Here is a 27,278-nt window from a genome sequence, read left to right as displayed (position 1 = left end):
GCATGACTCCAAGGTCAGGGAACCCTGTTTTGGGATCACTGTGAACCACAGCAAGAGCTTGTGGACCTTTGTTGGGCCCTCGCAATGAGTCAGCAAACCCTAGATAACAAAGCCAAAAAAAGAAGAAAACAGGAGATCAACCTCTGGATGGCAACCCAAAAGCTGTGTGCAGTGCATTTAGCAGCCAGTGACAGTTTGAGTGCATGGTTGACAGTAGTTCAAACCCGCTATTCACAGCCACCTTGCTGTCTCTGTGAACAAATTGAAAATGGTGCCCTCCAAAGGATGGACTCCTTTTTTCTAAAGGTTGTGTTTTTTGGGTAGTATGGAGTGTTAACCAATATGATACATATTGTTGTAGTGCTCCCGGATTCTCAGATCCAGTGCGTATCCTCCAATATAAAAAATGCTCTAGTGCCAGAACTCTTTTTCTGAGTTTTTAGCTCTTGTGGGAACAGGAACACAGAATTACCTTTCTGTGTGCTACAAGCCCAAAAATGAGTGCTGCAAACCCCTTGTTTTTTAAAAAAGTTTTGTTTGGTAAGAAAATGAATTTATTTATAATGTTTGTGGGAGGAGGTCTCCTAAGTGTATCTTAAAATGCCTATCTATAGCAGCAACTCTCACAATTTACGCATTTCAAGCCATGTTGTATTTGCAGTACATGGAATTGGTATCAAGGTTCAAGGGTATGCCTGTTCAACCCGTGCCTATTTCAGAAAACCAGAGAGGAACTATGAATCCTCATGGGTCATTGAAGACGTTTGATTAGTTACTGACAATTTATTGCCCAAGTAGTTTTTGCCTTTTCACAATGTTCATTACACTCCATGCAGTAGGATAGCTCTGCAGCAAAGTAGTCTGTTTAGTTTCTTTGCTTTTCTTTTTTTGGGACCCAAAGCTTTTTGCTCCTTTGCAATGACAGCTGGACAGGAAGAACAGATGAGAGTAAACATGCCGAGAAGGCAAATGAAGAACTGGAAAATGGTGCACCGAGGATTCAGGATCTCTGCCAAAATCCACTGTTTGGAATTTATTTTGCTACTCCACCTGCTTAAGAAAATTGCCTTCAAAGTAGGTGATGTGTACTTTGTGCAACAAGAGGCGGAGCAGGGGTGGTCAAGGGAAATAAAGATTCAGGCCGCCTTTGGTGCTCCTTAATACTTAGCATGTCAGCACTTCAATGCTGAATAAAGGAACAGATACAGAAGAGATGATTACACCTGCTTCAGCTTTGCTGCACACATCCTAGACAGAGGTTGCTGAAAGATGTCCAGTCACAGGAGCAAGACACTGATCCATGCTTTGAAACTGTTGGCCTGCATTGGTCTAGGTGCAGTCAGGTCTATTCATGTGGAGAACAAAGTAGAAGAGTGTGGGAAAATCAAGTGCTTCTACTCCAGAAGATGTGTAAAAGATTAATTTATCAAGGACATATCCAGTTGTTTCTGTTGTATTTTTGTTTGTTTTTTTACCCAAAAAGGTTCACTTCAGAACAACCTTTAATGAGTTTATGTATATATTACACAGTGGCAGTTGCCACTTTGTTGTTATAGTTAAGTCAGAGTTTCCATATTTTTGCTAATAACATTTGCTTCTTTTGATGATTCTGCACAAAACTTTCCAAAAGAAAGGTTCACCCACCTAGCTCCTGCCAAAAACGTTTTGCACTGGTGCATCAATTGGGGAAAAATGGGTATCCCAGAACATTGATTTCCCATGTTAATTCTCTTAGAAAACTGGGTGCAATGCAAGAGTACCAAATACATCCCCAAAATATAAAACCAAAATGCAAGTTGCCTGCTCATGGTGGGGATGGGCTTCTATGGGGATTGGATGAAGGGTCTTGCGGGAGTCCAGGCCCGCAGCCAACCTCACACTGCACACAGTAGAAGGCCTTGCACAGCTGTGGAGTTGGCAGAATATGATAAAAAAAACAGATATTCACTTAAAATACACAAGGGTTAGAATTACGTTACAGTTAGGTATGGTAATAAAAGCTTACCTTGCTTTAAAAAAAACTACCTCAGTGGCTGCATGATGCCATCATTGATGTTATTTAATATGTTATGAGCGATATAATGTGTGATGTAATAGGAAGTGCATGGCGAGGGTGCAAGTTATAGTTAGCTTAGTAAATATAACAGGTGCATTTCAGTGTTTTGGTTGGTTAGTTTTTTTTTTAACATCTAGCTATAATGTCACTTTAGCATTTGTTTTTTTCAGTGAATTTCTAAAATTATTTTTAATGTAAGCTAAGATCATATTACCATATCTAACTATAATGTCACAATATTTTCACCATAACTAACATCAATGTCACTTTATCCTGTGTTTTTTAAGTGAAACATATATTGATATCTGTATCATACATTATCATTTGTTCTATTCAATCACTGAAAAACCCAAAGGGTAATGGGAGGGTAAAGTTAGGTAAAAATGTCAGTTAAAACATACCCTTTTAAACAGACAAATCCTCTGAAATTCATAGGTTATAGTTATCTGCAGTTAATTTCTAAGGTTTCTTTGGATACCTAAATATAATTGTCATTTTAAGCATTGTTTTTTTCATTGACTTTATAGTTTTTTTAATGTAAGTCACTGCCAATATATAGGCGGCAGGCCTAGTGGTTTTGTCAAGGAATCATTGAACTGTCTATTAATAAACATTTAAATGAAGGATTTCTACTCAAATCAACATTAAACAAGTGTCATAGTGAAATGAAAAATACATTTATTGAGAGCATGGCTACCCGAGGGCATCCCAGCGCTGATAGTGGCAGGCAACAGAAAACCATCCAAACTAGGGGAAGAGCCATGTTTTAACGACTTTTGAAAGGCAAGGTGATTGGGTTTCTTGCCCAAGTGAAGAGGGAGGGTGTTCCAGCATTTGGCGGCATTGTATGAGAACAGACGTCCCCCGCTTCTAACTTTCCGAATCCTAGGAACTACAGCAAGATGTAGATCGTCTGAGCAGAGGCATCTGTTCACACAGTAGGGCCAGACAATAGAATGATTGAAAGGAGGGCCCTTTCTTTTATACCCCTTAAGCCACATAATGCAAACATAATGCCATCCACAAGGGGCGCCTACATTCCCAAGCTGAAGAGCAAAATCTACAGCTCTTTGAATGCTTAAACAAACCTTTTTCTCCGGTCAAATTATGTACACCGAAAGAACGATAGGATGGGATTTTTTTACTATTTGTGGGGGTTACTGCACTGCCCACAGCCTCCCACAACACTTTAAAAACATGATTGTGGTGCCCCAGGCCAGATTAGGGCACCACCATACAGGCAAAAGTATGCTAATTAGCCCTTGAAGGCCATTATGGGTGCTCCGTGCCAGGAACAGTGAATAATAAATGAGGAGCTACTGCCACTCATTTACTATTCTTCTTTTCTCATTTTGTTTTGTGTGAGCTGTTCCAGTCCCACCCAGGATACCCACAGTTTTATGCTTGTAGTGGGGGAGTTCCAGGGCCACTGCAACCCAGTCGGCTCCCTGCAAGTGGATTCATTCACTGGGGCCAATCAGCAGTTGGTCATAGCATTTTGAAAATTATTTTTAACATGTGTGTCCCGGTGTCCACCTGGGGAACTCCAGAACATTTTTAATGATTGGGGCTGCAGGTGGAGCCACATGGCCCCACAGCCCCCTGGACTCCCTGCAAGCAGCCCCATTTTCTTATTTTACTGTGGGCTGCCATGTGTGGGCATCAAGGGTACCCACAAATATTTTGATGTTGGGGGCTACTGCGGGAGCCCAAGGCCCCTGCAGTCACGCCGACTTCTCTCCCCCCTGCCAGCACCCATCCTGGGCGCGGTGATGGCTGACATTGCTCCCGCCCAAAAGTGGCAGCTTTTCTTATTTTTCCCGCTAAAGTGTGAAATGGGAGAAACATTTGTGCTCCCACCTGGCGGGAGCCTTTCGGCTTCTGCCGTGAGGGAGCACAGAAGACTTCACTACCCTCACACTGAAGTCCCCTGTCACAGAACTGACCCCAGGGGATGAGATTCTTTGTTCCATGGCGTGGCTTAGGGAAAGTGGCACATATGTTTTCCTACCCTTTAAGGTTGATAAACAGACCCGGACCTGGGTCACCTTGCCTGTAAATGGCCTGGGGAGGGGAGCCACACCCCCCACATGTAGAATATATTGCACTGCCCCCAGGCCCTTGGCCACGCTGTTTTAAAAAAAAAATGTTTTAAAAAGGCGGGAGTCATTCTTTATAAAAAGTTTTTGTCACAAATTCACTAAAAGATTCGAAAATATATATGTTTTGGCACCAGGCTGGGTTCCTCTGGGACCCCACCCCGCCAGGCCTAAGGGGCAGGGTATCTATCTTAATGTCTGATGGCAAATCAAAAATGTTGTCCCTATGTCCTGGCATATATAGATAATGAAGAGAGGTTTCAAATGGATTCATTGCTATTGATAGCCTGTGAGGAATAGGGGTATATATGACTTCTCATTTCATTAAATTGAAAACCCAATCTGCAATCCAAGGTTACAACAGACTGAAGTCTATGTTGATAAACCCATTGCCATGAAGCAAAACGCTGGGTCATATGCAATAAGAAAAGATGCTACAGCGTCAAGTTCAAAATAGTTTTAAGATTTAGGAGAGAATATTCAATAATGTCAACCAATGGGAATTGACAATTCGCCATCCAAGTTTAGTAAGAGTGGATGTTTACTGTTCAATGCTAATATATATTTTGACTCACATCCCTTGAGAGCCATCTCTCCATCTCCTCCTAACTCATTCTGAAGGATTCAGTCAATGTCCAAAAACGTACAAGTTCAGAGTTGCCATTACCAAATTATTTTTACCATCTCGCAAGTGGGTATGATACATCATGATTTCATATGGCTCACATGTGTTCTAGAATATGTTTGCACACTGTCCAAATACTGCTAGCACCATATAACAAATCACCAAGGTTCTTGATAATATAAACACAAACATCAGAAAAGCAGGTTAAAAATGTGCCACTTTTCTCTTTTACCTGTAGGTAGCTTGCATTCTCTACAGTTACTGCTATTCCTGCAAGTCTCCCAATTCCCACCCACAATGAAGTCTACTGATGGTTGAAACCACCTGCACCCTTAAATCAAGAAAATCAATGTGCATTTAATTCATGTAATAAGTGAAAGGTAGATTCAGCTCACTGTCTTGCAAGGAATCAATGATCTGTTTTGCGAGTGTTCTGTCACCATTCCAAATTATGAAAATGTTATCTATTTATGGTAAGATGTTACTTTTCATGTGTTCCCCTTCTGTGAATCAGGCCCCTTAGCCCACCCACCAGCCTCTAACGATGTTAGCATCTATTATTGTTAGTCAAATAATCATTGATATGAGAAAATTGCTGCATGCTTTTAAGCCTGCATGGTTGTGTGCACATGTGCATAATGGAGGCATATCAATGATTATGAGCAAATATGTTTCCCAATTAATGTAATTGATTATCAATAAAATGTGGATGTGTCTCTACAGCCGGTAGAATCAACACAAACTTTAACAGTAAACAAACTCAGTACATAGCTGTGGTATTTAATAAGCCATTGTTCAAGAATGGTATGGGTCACCCTGGTGGATTATTGGCGTCTTTGCGTATTTTGGCAAGTAAAGACAAGAAGCCACTGATTTGTCTGTTTTAAGAATGTATATTCCTCAAAACTTAGTAACTTTCAATCTAACATAACATCAATCTAAGGTCTGACTTTGGACTTTCATACTTTAGGCTCACACCATCCTGGATTGTATAACTATCTATGTGCTTCCTCACATTATTTATAAATATCCTAGATAACTACACTATCCCCTTATCAGAGGGCTTTATGATGATTTGTGATCCATTTTTTGTTTGTGTGAAAGAATATTACTAATGTGGTCTCTTAGTTTTCAATTTCATTTGCTCTCTGATAACCAACTACTGGAAAGTGTCTATATTGTCACGTGCAAGCAAATAGTTGCACCTAGATTTAGGACTACAATGGCTGTTACTGGGTCTATCAAACCCATCTTTAATTCATTTAACACATCTTTTTTTCAGAAATGGAAATATCTGTGTTAATGCTCTCTCAGTGATATAAAGTCATTAGGTTATCAACAGCACCAATGCAAAGGCCTTTCCTTTGCTTAAATCACTAGTTCTCTTCAGACAAAAATGTCTTGTTGTTCAGCTCACAAATCAAAGTTTGAATTTTCTGATGAACAAGAAAAGATCAATTCTGGTTTCATATAATCAAAGTCAGAATCCGGAAAGAAAGAGAGGCCTAATTCAAGCTCATGTTCAAACAAATATGTGAAGATAAATAAATCACTGTTAGATTTTCTCACCAATGTAAAATTTCCAATTGCTGTCTGACTCGTAGGTTTCCCATGAGGTGTCAAATCCATTTTTCTGGTGCTATCCTCTTCTCCATTTGTGTTGTCTCATTTTTGTTTGGGTTAACTTGTCGTGTTTTGACCTAGATTCTTTGTTTGTTAAAGAATGTAAAATGTGTCTAAAAAGTGCCACATTGTTCAATGCTAGTTGTTGAGACTCCTGCTTGATTGTCAGCATCTGAATTTGCATCAAAACTTGATTCACAAGTCCACTATTCCTGTTTTTTTGGTTGGTTCATTGGCGATATTTTTGAATTTTTGTCTAACGGTCAGTAGTCTACATACTGCATGATCCTTCTTATCTCTTAAACATTTGTCTTTTCATTTTACTTAATTTACCCCTCCTATTTCACCATTCTAATTTCCATGGTACCGCAGGATTTGTTCTTTCAGTTTTGCCAATTTTTCATTGGCTGCACCAAATTCTATTTTTGTATATTTGACTACTAGCTCCATTGTGCCTTTATAAGTTAAAGCCATTAGTCTGGAATTCATTATTTTTGGAAGTTGGTACAATACAGATTTGAAAACCACTATGTACTGACTTCAATATAATTTTCTAGAGAGGACATCTCCCACCAGTAATTGATATTTTTGGACAGTTTTTCAAGCATCTATAAGTTCTTATTAAAGGTCAGAGTCAAAGTCAAAATAGTCTTTATTCAGCTTTCCATAAAACCGTAAAAGATGCAACAATAAAATCAAAATCACAGCAACAAAATTTAATAAATCATTTGAAGCACTTCAGGGTGACCATACAAGACATACAAATATGGGCAACAACACAGATAAATGGGTTAGACTTGATTAAATCTACTTTATATATACAGTCTAAACAAACTGATAATAAAATCCTAGCTCAGCCTTCCATAGATTTCCAGGACCTGACAGCCACCTTGGGAAAGAGGAAACTCTAAAGCTGTAGAAAAAAATAATGCATCACAACACTTTCAAAGACCGAGGAGCTTTAATACCTGCTTCAGATAGATAATAAAATGAGCTCCATAAAACTTACAGAAAAACATAAAGTGCACCAAAGTTTGGGTTGAGGTCGCAAGGGCAGGCCTGAGCACATATTCCCAACCCACAGGGATTTTCTCAAATACAAAGAAGGTGCCATACCGAACACACCCTGCAGCGAAACAGGAGTGACCACTCCCACATAGACAGAGATAAGGAAAAGTACATTACCTGTACATCAGGTATGCTAAGTGCTACCTATCTAAAATTTTGGTGGACTCAGTGCACCATCTTCCAGAAAGGTTGGACTCATTAAATCTCATTTTAACCTTCATCTTATCAGATTTTAATAAAGTGCTAGGTGTGTGGAATATGAAAGACAGTCCTAGCTCATTGAACAATCTGGAAACATAACTTAAACAGGAAACAGGATGACCCCTATTAAGATTGAGATAGTCCAGTACGATTTTCCTACATAAACTGGCCTCTACATTGGTACATACTTTGACCCAAAGCATTAATGGGGCCAATTTAATTTTATCTCTGATAAAATCAAGATTTAAGTCTGAATGAATGAGAAAATGGGAGCTAGGAGAGGAAAGATGAAGAAAGCACCTGCAGTTTCAGTTCTTCTCTAATTGCACGGCAGAAGGTTTCGAATAGCCCCAAACTCCTGCCCCATACAAAGCTGCGATAATGCATTGTGCATTGCAAATTGCTAAAAATCGTGCTATTCAGCACTTCCAAGTCACTTTCAGGAGATTAAAAAGAGCCCTGCCGACCTTCTTAGTTTCAGTCGTGCTGAGGTAACCTGAGAATTTCAGTAGCCCAATGAGTTAAAAATAACACCAAGATAACAAAAACTATTAATGCTGGTCAAGATTTGCCTATTGATGTGCATTGTCGAAGACCCTTTCTTACCTTGGCCCCATGCCATAATATGTGACTTTCCACAGTTGGTGGTTGGATCGCGGTTACTTATAAAAGCCACAAGGGCCTCAACCAGTATACTCAAAGCTCTGGGAGTCTCGGATAAAAGGACTGTGTCATCTCCATATAGCAATGCAGGTACCAGCAGGTTTTGTATTCTTGGCACATCAGTGGTTACACTCGACAAGTGTGAACTCATCTTGTTTAAGTAGAGAATAAAGAGTAAAGGAGCCAGGATGCATCCTTGGCGCACTCCCCCAGCCAGCGGAAAATAATCTTACATTTCACCACATCTAATGTAATCCTCATGAATTGGGGGTAAAAACTTTACCAGAGCGAGGTTCAACCCCCATTCCAACAACATTGACTACAATTTAGCTCTAGAGGGAAAGTCAGATATTAGTCACAATTGTGAAAATGACACTTTTAGAAAGTTGGCATTTGCTTGTCCAAACCATTTGGTGCATTCTGCCTGTTCCTGGGTCTCATGACTAGGTATAATTGGCATTTGGCTGTTGTGAATTCCTCCCAGCAGGACTAGGTGTGCCTGGATGGGCATCTCAGGCAGGATGGGGTTGGTGGAGCTGTGCACAGCCCCACTTGCACTTTGAAAGGCTGTGCCTCAGCTCTCAAACAAAGAAGTTCACACTAGCCAATTGTGCTTGCAAACAGACTGAGACCAGAATGGGAAGGCAAGAAATTCCAGACACTTCCTTGGGGGAAGCCTCTAAAGGTTTCTCCCACTTTAAACAGGGCACCATGTGTAAACAAGCATTTGCAATGCAATAGGTCTCGCATTATTAAAGTTTGAGATATTGGCATTGCTAATAATAATGCAACGCCAATAGCTCAAACATTCAGTAATGCAAGACAGGTACTGTGATCATGTAGCGCTTGGTACTGGAGTTCGCTAGTTTCGATGCGCTCCCAGTTTTCGCATGCAATGCATGCATTAGGGTGAGGATTTAAGCGAATTTTATGGGATGTCGTTTTAATCGGGGATATAATAAGTGACTTAACAGGAGTGCTGTGTTCAAATGCGTTACATGGACATATAGAGCGGTCTAAGTAATAGCATGCTTATGTACGCTGTACTTGAAAAGTTATATTTAATTACATGACGATGTTTCTATAGCGCTCTAATAATATCAAAATAATTGGCGCTTAGAAGAGGTATACGGGTGGTCTGAGATTGGAAATAATGGGGCAGGGACATTTCTCATGTAATGGGGATATGACATGATGACTACGGGTATGACGTGTTTTAGTCAATGGCTGAGCACGTGGACAGACCCGTAGAAACAACTTCATAAACTCAGTGCACCCTTCTCACAACAGCCTAGTTCAGATCGCTGAGACTGGGGTCTTGTGTGGTTGTTGCTATCGCTGCCTCACCTCACACACCAAAATGCAAGGGTATGTGTTTTTATTGCCCGATTAATTGCTGATCATTATCAGTCCAAGGCGGCCGACTCGCTGAGTTACAATTGTCGGGAGATTAAAGTGTAGTTAACAAGTGATTTCTAACTGTCTGAACCATGCGCCTAGCCCGCTGAGCTTTTTAACTGAGCGGTTGGGACTAGTACCAGCATTTTAGACAACAGACTGCGGGGCCTGATGTTTTTGAATCCCGGCTCTCCCGGTAGGCCATATTGTGTCATCCTTGGCAAACCATTTATCTCTCACGGTCTAAGTTCCAATAAATACGAGAGTTAGGAGGGTGTAAAAATTTTCTTATATTAGCAAATACCTGCTAGATCCAACTTTAAATAATTGGGCGTTTTTCATATGTATCACTGGCGGGCCATTACCTTATTGAGCACTGATGACGTAGAGCCAGACAGACCCAGGGTCGGACACTAAAGTCAGTCATTGCTTGTCACTGGAAAACACCTCAGGAAGGAGAAACCGCTCCGGCCTCTGGTGACCTGGGGTCGGGAAGGGATGTGAGGGGTCATGGGGGGACTCTGCAGCGACTAGCAAGAGCTGGGAAGGAATTTGGGACAAAGCCCCTTAGAATGTGACAGCAGACAAGAAAACAATGTGTCATTGGCCCGCCGGCTGCTTACTGTTAACCCAGCACAACCTCCAGCTTTACACATACCCCACACTACCACCCCCTCCTCACAGCCTCCCTTTCAGACCTCATTTAATTAATTCAAGGTTATATCCGCGTTCTTTCTGGGGATAGCCAACGTAGTCTCGCTCTACTAATTGCTGTGTGCTGAAAGTGGGGAAGCGCCATACACACGTTGTAGGCGCGCCGTGAGCGTGCACATCGGCGTGGCCTGCAGCTTGTGCCCAGTGGCGGCACCTGCAGACTTCACCGTACTCGAATGGGTGCTGTGCAGCTCATACAGCCCAGGGAGGGGGCCGCTCGGGCGGCCAAGTCGAGGACACATGGCAGCTGAGTTGGAATTCCTAGCTGCTCTTGCGCGGTTTGGAGAGGAGTCGGAGGTAGGAACCCCAGAGACGCTGCTGCTGATCAGGAGTGTTGTGGGTACTTGTGAATGCTGCCAAGGTGTGGTGTGATTGCCAGAGAGGAGCACTTACTTCGGCGCGCATTGACGGACCAGCAAACGGAGGCTAACATAGCCTCGGTCATTGACCCCTGTTACGTTTGACACTTTCAGCAGCCATTGATGCATGCTTTTATTACAGAAACCAATGTGAAAAGCTGTCTCCGTGGAGCCGAGTGGGGTGGAAGGGAAGGGGGAGGGAAAGTGAAAGTACCGCTGCATGAGGCTTGCGAGGACGGAAGGTATGGTATGTATCAAATATTTGGGAATCCAGTTATAGACCGTCGCCGCTACCGGTGGCGAAATGTTCTTCCTTAGCAGCTAGGGTCACTGTTGCCAGACCCAGATTGCCATTGTGGAAGCATTTGTAACTTTATTCTGCTTCTAAACCAACTCTGTGCAATACTTCCCACAGGGACAGATGGGGCATGTATTTAAATAATGTGAGGAAAAGTGTCCGGGCGTTAACTAGTCTGAGGGGGCGCCTGGAATTCATGTCCTCAATGAAGCGCTTTTCCCCAAGGCGAAATCTACATACATGGAAAACACGTGTGAAATGTGCAGGTACTGCGATCATGTAGTGCTTGGTACTGGAGTTCGCTAGTTTCGATGCGCTCCCAGTTTTCGCCTGCAATGCATGCATTAGGGTCAGGATTTAAGCGAGTTTTATGGGATGTCGTTTTAATCGGGGATATAATAAGTGACTTAACAGGAGTGCTCTGTGTTCAAATACGTTACATGTACATATAGTACGGTCTCAGTAATAGCATGCTCATGTAGGCCGTACTTGAAAAGTTATATTAAATTACATGACGGTGTTTCTATAGTGCTCTAATAATATCAAAATAATTGGGGCTTAGAAGAGGTATACAGGTGGTCTGAGACTGGAAATAATGGGGCAGGGACATTTCTCATGTAATGGGGATATGACATGATGACTACGGGTATGAGGTGTTTTAGTCAAAGGCTGAGCGCGTGGACAGACCTGTAGAAACAACTTCATAAACTCAGTGCACCCTTCTCACAACAGCCGAGTTCAGATCTCTGAGACTGGGATCTTGTGTGGTTGTTGTGTGTGAGGGGGAAAGTGAAAGTAACGCTGCATGAGGCTTGCGAGGACGGAAGGGGGACAGGAGATATGCACACCGCGTGGCTGTACGTGCGCATACACCAACTCAAATCCGCCAAAGCCTGCGCGTGCCCATCTCCTGTCCCATTTCCGAGGCAAGTCAGCAACAATAGATCTTGCTGGCGACAGCAGCGCTTTGCGCTGCGTTCGCCAGGCGAGACCTAAAAAGGAGCCTCAAACCAACTATTTAGTTTACTCCTGGACCAGCAGAAAGACTCTCAGAGGACTGCCGGCTCAAGCAGCCTGGTGTGAACGTCAGAGGACTGCCTTGCTGCACAAAGAAGGACAGCTCTGCTACCTGAAGCCTGCCCTATGCCCTCAGAGGAGAGCCCTGCTGCTTGAGACCTGCCTTTCTGCTTGAACCCAGGACTACCAGCGTGACCGAAGGGCTAGTTGGCAGGCCTTCTGCTCAGAACCCTCTGCCAGCAAAGGCTCCAATCATCTTAAACCCGCACCTGGACCCAGCCTGAGTGACTCCTGACCCTCCAAGTGGTGCCCCTCCTGTCCTGGGTCCTTGGGAGTGGTGCTAAAGGGGCCCACATAGCCCAAATCCAACACTTTGTACTTAGACATTTTTCAACCAAAAAGTGCTCTTGAGAACCAAAAGAAGACTGGGACCTACCTGCTCAAAGATCTACCTGAGGTTCATTGCCAGTCTGTCTGAGTTAGCAGTAGCTCCTACTAAATTCTTCTCCGCAGCAACAAATCCTGTTCAGCTGCTCCTCGCAGAAGGGGTATCCAGCCTCGTGGAGTCCTTTTTTGGCCACAGCCTGCATATTCATCAACTTCCAATAAAACAGACTAAGTTTGAACATAGAAATCTTCACTGAGACTTTTTTCAATCTGCTCCTGGACGAATACGCCTACTCCTCGAACACCGGCAGCTACCATGCCCTACTGAACTCTTACATTCTCAGACAATTTCCTTCAAAACTTCTAAGTCCAACTGTAAGCAGAGACCATGAACAATCCACTTTTTCTAACTGGCCCATGTTCCAGAGCAGTCACCCATAACTTTTGACTTTGCTCCAGTCCCGCGTTACTAGATGTCTGTGGTTGGTACTTTGATCATTTAGGCACTATTTTACACTTTAAACTTTAAAGATTCATAATTCCAGTTCTACTGATTGGATGTTTTGTTGCCTTGTTGCCAAATACATTTTTTTAATCTATTCTCTGTTTTTAAATTGGTGTGGGATTTGTCTTGTGTTGTGTTTTAACTTTATTGCTATTTAAGTGCTGTTATAAATACTTTACACATTGCCTCTCAGTTAAGCCTGACACTTTTTGTCACAAGCTACTGGAGGGTTAAGCATAGGTTAATTTGGTGACTTTTTGTGGTTCACCCTGCCAACAATTGTGACTGTGGCTTGAAAAGGGGTCACACCCACCTCAACCAACAACCCAATTTCTCACTCTAACTATGGACCTTGCCATGTGTTAATTAGCTACAATCAGGTATTTAATTACATTATAAGGTAACATAAGGGCCACCCTCTCAAGGACTTCAACACTAAACACATTTTACAGATTTCTTTATCAAGCATAAGATGATTGAATGAATACATGCAGACCTAGCGCTAAAGCAATCAGAAAGGTAATCAAAATAAGAGAACGTAGTCTCACACGCCCCTATCCTTGTCTGATAAAGTCATGCCAAATAGAACAGTAAATGCAACTTTAGGGATTGGAAGGTTGGGCAGCATCCAAATCTTGGGTGAGTGCTCATTTAAATTCTTCACGAGGTGTGACATGATTGCTTTAAATATTGAAATGTTGGCAGTGACCCCTAAATGTATTCTAGACCCTGTCTGTTTTCCCCTAAACAATGTTGACTGACTGACTGAAATATTTGTTAAGCGCACTAATGCCGAGGCGTCTTGGCGCTGTATGAGGAGAGAAGAACAGTACAGCCTATTTATGACTTAGTATAAAGCCAAGTTTTTAGGGCTTTCCTGAACTGAATCTTGTCTGTTCCTAATCGGAGCTCTGTGGGTAGGGAGTTCCATAATTTTATCGCTTGAAATGAGAACGCCCTACCGCCCCAACGAGCTCTTTTAATCTTATGTGGGTAAACCAAACCTCGACTGCTGGATCTCAAAGTACGTGTCGGAACATAACTGGGAAAGAGGGTTTTCATGTCATCTTCACCTCCTCCATACACAGCTTTGTGTACTAGGCATAGTGTTTTGAACTGTACCCTCCGACGAATAGGGAGCCAGTGCAAAAGCTTCATGCCTGATGATGTTGGATGGTGTTTCGGGAGATCCAGCAGTACTCTTACCGCTGCATTCTGCAATGACTGGAGTTTTGAAAGCTGTCTTTCTCCAATTCCGGCATATAATGCGTTACAGTAGTCAATACGCACCAGGACTAAGGCTCCTACTACTGTTTTCCTTAATGAAAAAGGGATGAAAGGCAGTATCTTCCGAAGAATTTTGATCGTGAAGAAACAGGCCGAAGTGACCTGATTGACTTGGGAAGTGAGATTTAAGTCTTTGTCAACTAAAAAGCCCACGTTTTTCACTTTAATGCTGGAATCGGACATATGCCTGCCTAAGGAGGCCACCATGTATGGTTCCAGATGGATGGTTTTTGGCCAAATTCAATCACCTCCGTTTTTTCAGTGTTGAGCTTTAGGAAGTTAGTGTTCATCCAGCTCATGACACTGGAGAGAAGGGTTCTGAATCTATCCGCAGTGAATTCCACACCCTGTGTAAGAGACACCACCAGCTGGGTATCGTCAGCATAAGATACCAGTTTTAAACCTTGATCCTTTATTAATTTTGCCAGTGGTGTCATATACAGATTAAACAGAGTAGGGGATAGCGCGGATCCCTGGGGGACTCCACAAGGGAGACAAAACTCTTCAGAATGGAGTCCTTCCCAATGGATTTGCTGCACTCTTGAGTCCAAAAAGGACCAAAGTAATTCTAGTGCGGAGTCACTGATTCCCACTCGTTTAAGTCTGTCCAGTAATACCGTGTGATTTACAGTATCGAACGCTACTGTTAAATCAAGTAAGATTAAGATGGCTCTACCGCCGTCATCCATTGCCCTACGAATTTCCTCCGTCGCCATTATTAACGCGGATTCCGTTGAGCGACGTGATCTAATACCATGCTGTGTGGAGTCCAAAGAGCTATTTAAATCTATGAATTCCATTAATTCTTGATTAATGGCCTTCTCCAGTATTTTAGAAGGCAAAGGGAGGCAGGATATAGGGCGGTAGTGTTTGATATCCTGAGGGTCCAATGAGGTTTTCTTGAGGATGGGTCTTATACAAGCCTTTTTCCATCTAACCGGGAAAACTCCAGAACGTATTACTTAATTTAGAAGAGGAACCAAGGAGGTAGTTATTTCTTTGGGGGCCAGATGAAATATATGGGGAGGGCAGGGATCCAGAGGTGATCCTGACTTGATTTGAGTTACTTAATCTATGACCTGTTGTTCACTTAGGGGAGAAAATTGGGACTGAAGTTTCGGGCAAGCAGAGACCTCCGTTGATCCTACTAAATTTTTTTCCAGATTTACCTGTAGATTTTGTAGTTTATTATAAACTACTTGCACTTTTTGTTGGAAAAAAAGGGCCAATTTATCAATAAAGTTTTGACCTGGAAGAAAGATTGTGTCATAAGGACTCTTTGTTAAAGAGGGTACTATTTTAAATAGTTACTTGGAGGACTTCTGAGCCTCCTGATTTTTTTTTGTAAAATAGGCCATCTTGGCCTGTTTTATTACATATTTATACTCCTCCAATAATCTAGTATATTCCTTCCTGTGCTCAGGACTGTAATCGGATCTCCAGATACGTTCCTGGCGTCTGCATTTAATTTTAGTAAGCTTTATCTCTGCCGTATACCATGGTGAGGTAATTAGTCGTCTCTTAAGTTGGATTTTTTTCTCTGGGGCCAACTTATCAATTGCCTGATTGATCCATAGATCAAAGTTAGTAGCCCCACCATTTCTGTCCTCTACAGTGGGGGAGCTATTTATCAGCATTTTTGCTAGCTCGTCATTTTTTATACATTTCCAGGGACGGGCTATTGTTGATATTAGGCGGTCTCTCCGGCCACTCTCAGGTAGGTTTAAGTTAATTTTTAAATGGACTGCAGCGTGATCCGACCAAGGGACACGCTGTATTTCTTTTAATTCAATTTGATCATTACTGGTGAAGATCCCGTCCAGCATGTGTCCAGTTAAATGGGTGGGATTAGTTACAATTTGTCTCAATCCGTAACCTGCTAGATTATCAATTAGTGTGGAGGAATCTAGGTTGTTATAGTGAAAATTAAAATCACCGAAAACAGTAAAAGTTGAGGTGTCAAAGCAAGATTCCAGAAAGGTTTGTAGTGCATTCGTAAAAGGAGCTCTGGCGGTCTGTATAGCAATAGACCTGATAAAAGTTCTGTATTATTATATTTAGCCATAAATGACATGGCTTCAGCCTCCAACGTAGGTTCTTGTCTAAAACTAATTTTAATATGCGAGCGATAGATTAAGGCAATTCCCCCTCCTACTGATCCTTTCCTCTCTACTTGCGCCAGCAAATAGCCAGGAGGGACTGCGATATTCTAGTCTGGTGCAGAGGAGGCAGATGCCCAAGTTTCAGTAAGAAATACCAGATCAGGACAAGTATCCGATATTAAGTGCTCTAATTCATATTTATGCTTTGGCATTGATCTGGTATTTAATAAAATACAGTTCATTACATTAGATATGTTGCTGGTACTATTGACATTCTTCCCGATGCTCCGACTTGTGGATTGCTTAGCAACATGATGTTCAATGATTCAATGATTACAAAAACACATGCACTCTCTGTTTCTCGGATTCTGGCTTGGTCCGGACTGCTCAAAACTCAGTTTGCATGGTTTATTCATTGTTAACCTATCACTAGTCCATGCTCAGTAGCGGCTTCAACAGGCATAAAAGTGATGCAGTTGTGTTAACAAAAATGCCGTGGCACTTTCTCAGTCTTATACTGCCTTCATAAAAAGATATTAACACCTGGCACAACTTGCTGCACTACACACCTTCTTAATACCAATTAACTATGTGTTTCCTAAAGTTATGATCCATCAAGTTAACTCAAGAAAACTAACAAACCTATACCAATTGTCAACGCATCTACGTACTAGTCTTATACAGGCTGCTTCAGAATGCTTTTACTGTGAGTTGTTATGTTTTGACTTCGAAACTAGGTGTTACTTCTTTCCAGCAGCCTACCAATTGAAAATAAATCTTTATAAATTAAAACCTTATCCCTCTTCGGTTTGTAAATGGTACTGATAAAGTTTGATCTTCTCCATTTATATATTTTCATCTATTTTCTCATTGCATTTCGACTTTATATATAAAAATCCCAATCAGTGAAGCTTTCCATACTACTGAGATCAAACTTCTTAATTAACTATTTCCATCTGATGGCCCATTTTCTAAAGCCCCAGATGCCAACTGACATTGATGTTCATTATTTGTCACTGCTATTTGCATGGCACGTTTTTAGTAAATCTGGAAATTGGGTGTGACCAAAAACCAAACAGCATTACTATATATGGCAGTACTTTTACCATGACAACCGTATTGCCATACACTGCAGGAAGTGTCATGGGGATTTCTGGTGGCTTCCACCCCAGGTGAGTGACTATGCCATTCTGGCTATGAGGTAAATGTCACTTAATCCTTTTCTAATAGTGGCATATGTAGGGATTTTAATTACATATCTATATGTTTCTATATTTAAATAGAAATAGCGTACTATTAGGAAATGGAATCATGCTGGTTAGCTGCATATGTACCTATTGCTTATTTTTCTTTACAGGCGAAGGGTTCTAGGCATATCCAATGGAATTGAGCACATAGGAAATTTGCGTTGGGAGTTGGCGCTGTGTCTTCTTGGGGCATGGACGGTCTGCTACTTTTGCATTTGGAAAGGAACGAAGTCTACAGGAAAGGTCAGTTTTCAGCTTTAACGTGAACCAATCACTGATGATTGTAAAAAACGATTTGTAGTGTCAGAGCTTGGATCTTCATCCTATTGCATTCCACATGTTAATTTAATCAGTCTAATAACCCTGATTGTTTTGAGAGAATAGAAGAACACTCTATTATTGCACAGAGTTACATTTTGTTTCATTAAGGCTACATCATTTCCATGTATCATAAATAAGGTTTGGCATAGCCTGGGTGTCATGGGCCTTAATGCAGGCGTTGAAAATGGGACCACTCCCTTGCATCGAAATTGCAATGTAAGCACAATTGGGATGTAGTGGCCCCCCTCATACCCTTTGTGCAAGGTGTCTCTGCATCTGCTGCCCCAGTGATAGCTGCTTCTCTGCTTTGGTGTTTCCAAGTTCTTTTTCTACCTGCCTAACCTTCTTTCCCCTCTCCCATCCTCCGACCCTCTGTTCTCTAATCGCCTTCCTACCTTTCACTGCCACCTTCATACCCCCTTCCTTTACCTTTCACCCCTCCCTTCCATCTTTCACTCTTCCTTATCTTTGTCTTCCCTTCTCTCCTGACACCTTTATTTCTGGACCCTCTTCCCTTGCTCCTTTTGCTCTTCTTCTGTACTTCCTGGCTTCCCCTCCTTTCATTCTTTCACTTGTCATTTTCCTTTCATCCCTTTTATCTATCGTTATCATTACTCTCTTACCCTTTAGTACCCAAACACAGTAGCAACCCTTCGCAAAGAGTAAGTATTTCGACTGACCCCACGCGGGCTCTAAGTTTAAAAAAATGTGAGCGGGTGACCTTTAAAACATCTGCAGCCAATGCAGGGCAAGATGAGAAAGATGGGCCCCTCCCATCACTGCACAGTAATGCAACTGCACCAGTTACACTACACATAGATACATAGATAATGCGTCAGCATTTTTTCTCTTTATATCTGACATGTTATTTTCCTCACTGGTGAAATTACCATTCTCATGAAAAGTGGTTGTTTTAGGGGCTTTGGCATAGCCAACGCTTTTAACATTTCCTCCAACATTGTTTAACGGTAATTGTAGATGTGCAAAATGGGTGCAAAACTATTTGATGATGTATTACTAGATTACAGATTTATGAGAGCATGACCTTCACACTACCTCCACAACCCAACCATGTTTTCACCAAACCCTGGTGTTAGTACTTAAGCAATGTTCCTGAGTGCCACGTTTTCTGTGGTAGCAAAGTCCATCCATATGATTTACATCCACAGGTGGCATTTTATGCATATTTAAGTTGGGTGCAGTTGCAAAAAAAATTTGCCCCTGGGCCTTCTGAGATTAACTCTAACGTGTAATTTAAATTATTCAAACCAATCTGACTAATCAACAAGGTTGCTTATTTGGCTTGTCCTAGGTAAATGATGGGATTCAACTAACACATTAAATGTAATGCAAACAAAAATACCTGAATTAGTTATCTTCCACTGCACCTTATCCACATCATTACCATGTCTTTCAATGCTACAAAAGAAGAGGTTGAACTAGTGTGAAGAGATAGATCTTTGCCACATGCACCTTGGTTGTACAGCCTTATAATGTATAGTTGTGGGCAATTTCGGAAAGTAGCTGTCAGTAATAATGTGATTTGCAGCCCTAGGTTTAATATAAATGCTGTGGCCTCGTTTCCTGAGTCTGATAGGAATTAAAGGAATCAGATCAGGAAACGTCTGGTGACTGACCTGGAACACTTTTAGTTTATGAAAGATAGTTCTAATGGCAGCTTCACTAAACCATGTGGTATTAACACTACAATCAATGTTAGAGTCAGTAATGTCTAGATTGTGACACATTTTATATTGACTAAAGAACATTCATTCATCTTAAACTATGGATTACTTCCTTGCTGCACTTTAGGCTGATTGCTGTGGTGTACAGATTTTCCAGAACAGCTATTGATCTTAAAGGGTATTTTAAAATGTTCTGAACAGTTCACATGGGTGGGAACACAGCCATTGCTTGTGTCTGTGAAAATTGATGCTGTTGGTAGGTCCAACTGAAATGATAGGGCTACAGGATATTTGATGTAAATGTGGATTACCATGCTGGCAAAAAAGTCTTGCATGACAGTGATATAAAATAACCAGCCAGAGGCAAAAGTCTAAATGAATTAATCAGGGGCTAGGTGAACATGATTGGTGGACAAGAACCTATTCCAAATGTTGCTCTCATATCTAGGACATTCCCATACCATAATCAATCTCTTTATTTTATCAGGATGTTTTTAAGCCGCACAATAACAAAAAGATATCTAGGCACTATGGAACAAAAGATCACGGTGCTTCCGGTGACTGTGCATAATTTCATATATTATAATAGGAAATAACCCTATACTGGGTTCTATATTCCAGCAGTTGGATTGTGCTTTAAACACAGACAGCAAACAACCATGTTTTTAACAGCTTCCTACATTTTATCAAACTATTTCACTTCCAAGCCCCAAAGGAAGTTCATTCCACAACTTGGCTACTGCCACAGATAAATAATTGCTCCACCCTCCCCCATTGTTGAGCATCTGAAACTACGAACATTAGACGTGCAAGTATTTGCAGATCACCACGGGATATATAACATCTTTTTAATATTAAGAACTGATCTTCCTACCATATAGCAATTTGTGCTCTAAACATAGACCTTTGAATTGTATAAATTCTTCAACAGGTAGCCAGAACTTGCTGATTTTAACAGATTTATTTTTTAAATTGCTAACTAACCTGATCGACACATTTTGGACTACTTATAATTTCTTTAAAGTTTTGGCATAGTGAGCTGAGATAGATCTTAATACAATTGTCCAATCTTGATTAGTAGGGACATTCAGAACTCTTTGAGAATAGTTGAACAAATGGAACATTCTCTTTCATGCACATTCATGAAAAACAGTTCTTTACAACACACTTTACTGGTTCTTCAAACCTCAATTTGGAATTGTTTTTCACCCCCAGATATTTTTACAGTTTGAGCAGGTTTTGTTCCATTTGAGCTAGGTAAAAAATTGTAATCACTAAATTCTGTGCATGGAATTTTATCCCTTTCACCATTTACCTTTTTATCCCTGTTTAATTTTAGTGTATTCTAGGTCAGCCACTTCTGCACCTTCCTTAACTATACCCTAAGCATCTTCATCTGCAATTCTGCAAACAATTTTCATATCACCAGCATATATGACTGCAGAACAGCAAAATGATTGATTCAAGTTTCGCCAGTGGAGTCATTCAATCAATTATTCAATCAATAAATAAATCCATTGGGATTTGTAAAGCACGGCTAATCACCTGTGAGGGTATCCAGGAACTAGGCTCTTGTTGGGACGAGTCGAACAGCAGGGTCTTGAGTCCCTTTCGGAATTCCGAGGGAGAAGATAATGTTTGAATGTGGAGGAGATCATTCTAGGACTTGGCGGCAGGGTAGGAGAAGGAGCGTCCTCCACTGTAGCTTCAGTGGATGCGGGAATTGAACCCTTGTGGGGAGAGGACAGATCCTTGAGGTGCACTGTCCTTTTTGTCTCATTTCTTAAAGATGACCCTCTAGTTCAACTTGGATTGATCTTGGAGACAGAAAAATATCAAACCACTTCAGCACACTACCATGAACACCAAGGTTCACTAACCAATCTAACACAATCCAATGGTCCACAGTGTTGAAAGCACCCAATAGATCCAGCAAGATCAGAGCCAAAGGAGTGCCCCAGTGTTCTCTCATTCTGAGATCATCCACAACTACCATATTTACAGATTCCTTACTGCGTCCTACTCTGAAGCTTGTTTGCCAGATGTGCAAAGCTGCCTGAGATTCAACGTAATATGAGACCTGGTTATAAACAGCTTGTTGCAGATGTTTTGCAAACAAAAAGAGCTGAGGCGCACGTCTATAATTTTCAAAACAATCAGGATTCAATGAAGCTTTCTTTAATCATGGGATGACTCGAGCAGCTTTTAAGCTCAAATAAACTAAGCCAGTTCTCAATGATGAATTATTAATATCACAAGCCGACCCTTGTGATTCCAAGATTAAAGCCTTCTGCAGTTTGGGGTGTAAGATATCAACTCCAGATCCTGAAGTTCTGCTACAATTAATCAACATTAGGCAATTAGCCTCAGACAATACCATCAACTGAGTAAAATTATTACATTCCTGAGGAGATAATAAAGAGGAACAAGTAGCATCAATAATTGCACTTAATTTTTCAGTTTTTCTCAACAAAATATTGGGCAAATGTATTACTATTCAAGGCTGGTTTCTTGTTACAATTCCTTTAGCTTGGGATTTGAGTTCTCCTTTCACTTGGAACAATGCATTTGAGATATTAGGGGGCACATTTACAAGCCCCATTCGCCACCGGATCATCACTTTTTTGGACAACCCGGTGGCGTAGTGCCATTTCCCCTATTTACAAGGTGACACTAAGCCAAGTAACGTGGATTAACGCCACCTTTTAACTATGCCCCTTTCCGCCGCAGTCCTCCATGGCAAAGGGGCGTGCAGTAGGTGTTGCAGTGGGCATTCCACCACAAAACTCATTGCTTTCTTATGCTGCCCAAGATTTACAAGGCTGAGGCAGCGCCAAAAACTTACACCAGGGAATACCTGGATCAGAATGGCAATACGAGGAGAAATAATTAATTTCTCCATCTTTATTTATCTTTCTATGTGTGTTGCATTCTGCAGCAGACACAGAAAGGGCAAATCACCATTATTGATTGTTTATGTGCAGGAAGGTGTCCTTTCCTGCACATAAACAATCACCCCTGCAGCGCAGGCACCCTTGCAACATGGCAGGGTGCCTGCGCTGGTGCTAGGCAGCTTTTTTTGCACCAGCACTAGGGTGAACACAGAGGTGCACCATATTCTTGTGAATACTGCGCATCTCTGCATTTAAAAAATGTCAGAGCATTGCGTTGCTGGTGTTGTTTTGTAAATACGCCCCTAGGTGCCTGAAGTACCCATTCAGAGTCGCACCTTGTTTTAGTAGTCTTTATGGCATTTGTAAACCAATAAATCTAAATTTGTCAGACATTTGTTTTGGAGCACGAAATACCTCTAATCTCCATACCTTTAATCTCCATACCTCTAATCTCCATTGTCCCTCTAAACAGTGCAAATATTTTCGTTCTCTATTTTACCGCTGACTCATCTTCCTGGAACTGTGGTTTCTATAACTGTAGTCAGTTTATCATCACAAACTGTAAGGAGGCTTTCAGAATGTAGTACTGGTTCCTTCAATACATCTCGAGCTTCTACTATTGTAGAGAAATTTTAATTGAAACATGTTCACACTATTTTTGTGGAATCGTTTATGCACTTCAAAATACCCGGTCATATGGCAGCTAAAAAGAAGAACCGAATGATCAGACCAGGGGACCAGCGCTGTTGGATTAATGGTACAATATTCATTATCAACCCAAATTATATAATGGTAATTACCTTGTTTTATGTGTAGGAGCAATATTAGTCAAATTAAATTTAAATAGACGATAATATCTCTAAACGTCAGTCAGATCATCAAAATGAATATTTAAATCTCTTAGAACAATATTCAGTATATTCCTCAATGTTAATGATATCAAGTGTGTATTCAAGTGATCGAATATCAACCCAGGTGAGCTGGAGAGAGGGCTAAAGCTGACATAAATATGGCATATGTCTGTGGATGAATCACAACTTTCATTTCTTTGGCTTCCAGATCTGAATGTATGTCTTCATCCGCCTTGACACAATTGAATGGTATTTGGAGATTGCCACAAGGCTGCCAGCCCATTTGTCCTTCCTATCCGCAGCAATTACGTGATATCCTTGTGCAACTGGCTCTTTTCAGTTACTAACACAACCCCCTCTTAAACATATTTCTGTTAAACATAAAAATCTACATTAGTCATAAATAATATGCTGATTACTGACTGCCAAGTAGGCTTTATTCAACACCACTTTACACTTTTGCGACTGCTCACTTGAACTTTAATGGTAACCCGCTTTCCGTTTAATGGGTTACTTACTGCTGACATAGCTATGAGATGGTCATCTGCTTGGTTGATATAAGGAGCTGCCATTCCACCTGTCTTATCATATTTAATACGTCTGTTGATAAAGCAACCTCCGTAGTGAACAGTTCATGCAGTATAACCACAGAATAAGGTTTAAATGGTGCCCTCACTGAATTCCTATGAATTGGACAGTATTTCGGTCCACATGTCCCAGTCCGGTGGCAAACAGGTGCAGAAAGGCTTAATGTTGACATATCTATGACACGCCAAAGGATTGCTTACTGTGCAGACGCATTTGTGGTACACCTAAAAAGCTGATCTGGTTCAGCTAATAACATGGACAAGTAGAATGCTAACAAAAATGGCATTCTAGTAGGTCTACCAGAAGTACAAACATGCAAGACAAGCAATCAAGCAGTGGAGATTAGGAATCTCAGACACTGGTAAATCCTTGGGTGACATCACCGTCCACTTTTTTTTTGTCCACCATGCCACCTCAGTTTAGATGGCCCTCAGTGGCAGGCAAGTCTATTTGAAACAAAGTGCCCAGTAGTCAAAAATATCCATAGTACTACAAAAGAAATTGAAAACAGAGTAAAACACAGGAAAACCCTCTAATGTCTCCAAACCCAACAGACAAAATGTAAAAAGGCTATCACTCCAGGTTTCACTTACTTGCTAAGTGAGCTAAAGTGCTTAGCAGTTAAACAGGCAAAAAAAACATACCTGGTCAAATTAGCACGAATGTGCCTTGGGTCCAATTAAGTAGCGAACATGGTTTTGCATTTAAGGTAGTCAACATATCCACATTAACAGCAAAAACACAATTAAAACAGGAATACGGCCCGGGATCCAAATCTAAAAAGGCAATCGTTTCACTTAGTCGCTAAGTGAGCTATTGCACATAACACCAAAGGAGGGAAAAGAAAATACCCTGGTTAAATAATCAACAGACCTGCTAATACTGCAGAGCTTGAGAAGGTGCTCATTAATTTTAGACAAAAAAACTATTTTTCTTATTTCATGAGAGGTTGCAATGCCAAATTCAAAAACAAACGATAGTAGTGGTAGCCCCAATCTATTGGAAAATGCATAGTAGCTACGCCTTCCAAAATTTAAATTATCATGGCAAAGTTTGCAAATATCCTGAATTTAGTGTTACACGAAATTTGTGAAAATTGTCAAAATTTCACATTTCGCGTAATGTTTTACACACAGGGGGTTGGTCTTCACAGAAAACGTTTTATTGAGAAATGTTTCTGCTTAATCCAGTCTCCTTGTTCTTTTATCTCACCTAACGTTTTTTAATGCTAGGCATACTCTTGCATCAAAAGAGTCACGAGACGCTGGACAATTACACTTTCCACTGAAAATGTAATTTTATTGAATTTTAATAACATTTTATGAAACGTAGTTAAAAAATAGATAATTTCAAGCACCTCAGAAGTAGTGCTCGGAAATCTAGAAGTGTTCACTCACACCAGCAGAAAATTCTCAAAAAAATGGCAGAGCTATGTGTTGGTTACCACAAGAAACTGGCAATAAAATCTATAAAGTGAAAGAGAATATTGCAATCTTGTGACAAAACATTCCGATCTAGAACAAATTCGAGATGCAAATGATTGGATTGCCTCCACTGTTTACTTGATGCGATACAATGAAACATAAGAACGGTTGCTGAAGTCGCGGATAACGTGCCAAAATTGACATGCAGCACTTTGTTTGTACCCCAGAAACATGAAATAAACTACAGTTCTGCGTTCACCTGATTTCAGAAAATATTCCAGCACATGGAGGGGGAGGAGGGGCTCATATACAACCCCCTTGCGCCGCCGGTAGTCACTTTTTTAACATATTAAGAGTGATCACCAGTTGCGCCCGAGGCTTGCAAATAAGCCTTTTGATTTATATGTTTAACAATGAGGGATGGAGTGTACGGGGCATGTCTGTACTACATTTACGGGATGGAAGGTGCAGCCTCCTGCTGACCCGAGAGGCAGACGTGCTTATTCCTGCTGCAAGAGGTGTCATGTCGACAGATTCATATCTGAAGAGCGAGCAGAACTATTGAGTCATTCCACCTGTCGGTCAGTACTGTCCCTGTTGTATTTGCAAGGCCAGAGCCATCCACAATGTTAGCCCTCGGGGTCAAAAGGGCAGAGATGCCATCCAAGCCATGATGTTCTGATAACATTATCCTTTTCTTCCATGGAATAGATGAAGGCTGCTGTTAGCCTCAAACTAACACCAGCTTTTCACCAGAGACCAAAGGCAAAAAAAAAAGACTTGGCAGATTTCATTTTATTGTATGTAACACTTTTGGGGGAGTCATACGTTTTCTGTCCATCACTTATGCTCCCAACCGAAAGATTTTTTAGTATTTTCTGTGTGATTCACAATCCCAATATGCTAGCTCAAGGTCTAAAAACGTATCCAGCTTCTAAGTTGTTTTTTAATCTAAAATTTTGCAGGCTCGATGCTCACAATATAATTCACTATGTGGTCGTAAGACAACAATAAAAACAGTTTTTGTAAGGTCTAAGTGGATACGCGGTCGGTCGTCCGTAGCTTCCGTTGGATGATTTCATCCCAGGGAAGCTTTGGCAATCCAGAAAACATTAGCAAAAAGCAGTGAAACAGGCACTGACCCCAACACTGCACACGATCATGCGTGAATACTAGCAGTACGCGCCTGTGCTGTGGTCAGCGCTTCAGGGAAAGATAGCATGAACCCACGGGTCAGTCCTTCACTGCCACTGCAGAGCAGCGGAGATCCCCAGAAGACTATGGTCCCATGTCACTGCACCCAGGGACACTATACGCCTTTCCCAAATGGTTTCACTCGGGGCGAGCTAACTTTGCACCTCTTCGTATGTGGCACAGTCAGTGTGTTTCCTGTCCCACTGTTGTCCCCCTGCCTCCATCTGTAATATGGAGTGGGGTGCAGGGACAAAGGAGTTCCCTCACTTGCATGGGGCATGCACTCAAGCAAACAAAGCGATACCCCTTCGGATTTTGCATGTACAAAGCAAGCACACAGGCTATTTAGAGAAGGAGCTACACAAACATCTCTTTGGCGTTTTCTAAAGCAACCCTCCTCCCCAAAAAATGGGGACACAAACATCCTGTGCACCCCAGGGAGCTTTTGCAATATGACCCTTGTTTGCATTCTCTTTACTGAGTGTACGAGGACCTTCCCCTCTTGGTCTAATTGTCTTGGGACAAGTCCTCTATTGCAATACATGGGAGAAACAGCGCACACACCGAAAGCATGGTCATCAATCCAAGGCTGTGTCTTCAACTCTCCAGAAAACGAGAAGAAAACTCAGATGGTACCTCAGGATCAATAGAAATGATATCAGTTCAGCAAAG

General features: G+C 41.4%; 1 protein-coding gene across 1 annotated transcript in view; it reads left to right on the top strand.

Moving 5' to 3' along the window:
* The window catches only part of LOC146797709 (sodium- and chloride-dependent GABA transporter 3), a 929,762-nt gene that overhangs the window by 375,210 nt on the left and 527,274 nt on the right, over positions 1 to 27,278 (top strand). Inside the window, exon 6 of the mRNA XM_085624875.1 lies at positions 17,760 to 17,892. Coding sequence (XP_085481001.1) covers positions 17,760 to 17,892 — 133 coding nt within the window. The remainder of the gene's footprint in view (positions 1 to 17,759; positions 17,893 to 27,278) is intronic.

The sequence above is a fragment of the Triturus cristatus genome, chromosome 9 (genome assembly GCF_964204655.1).
Source record: "Triturus cristatus chromosome 9, aTriCri1.1, whole genome shotgun sequence".
In the NCBI taxonomy this organism is placed as follows: Eukaryota; Metazoa; Chordata; class Amphibia; order Caudata; family Salamandridae; genus Triturus; species Triturus cristatus.
This window is presented reverse-complemented; position numbering and strand designations above follow the sequence as displayed.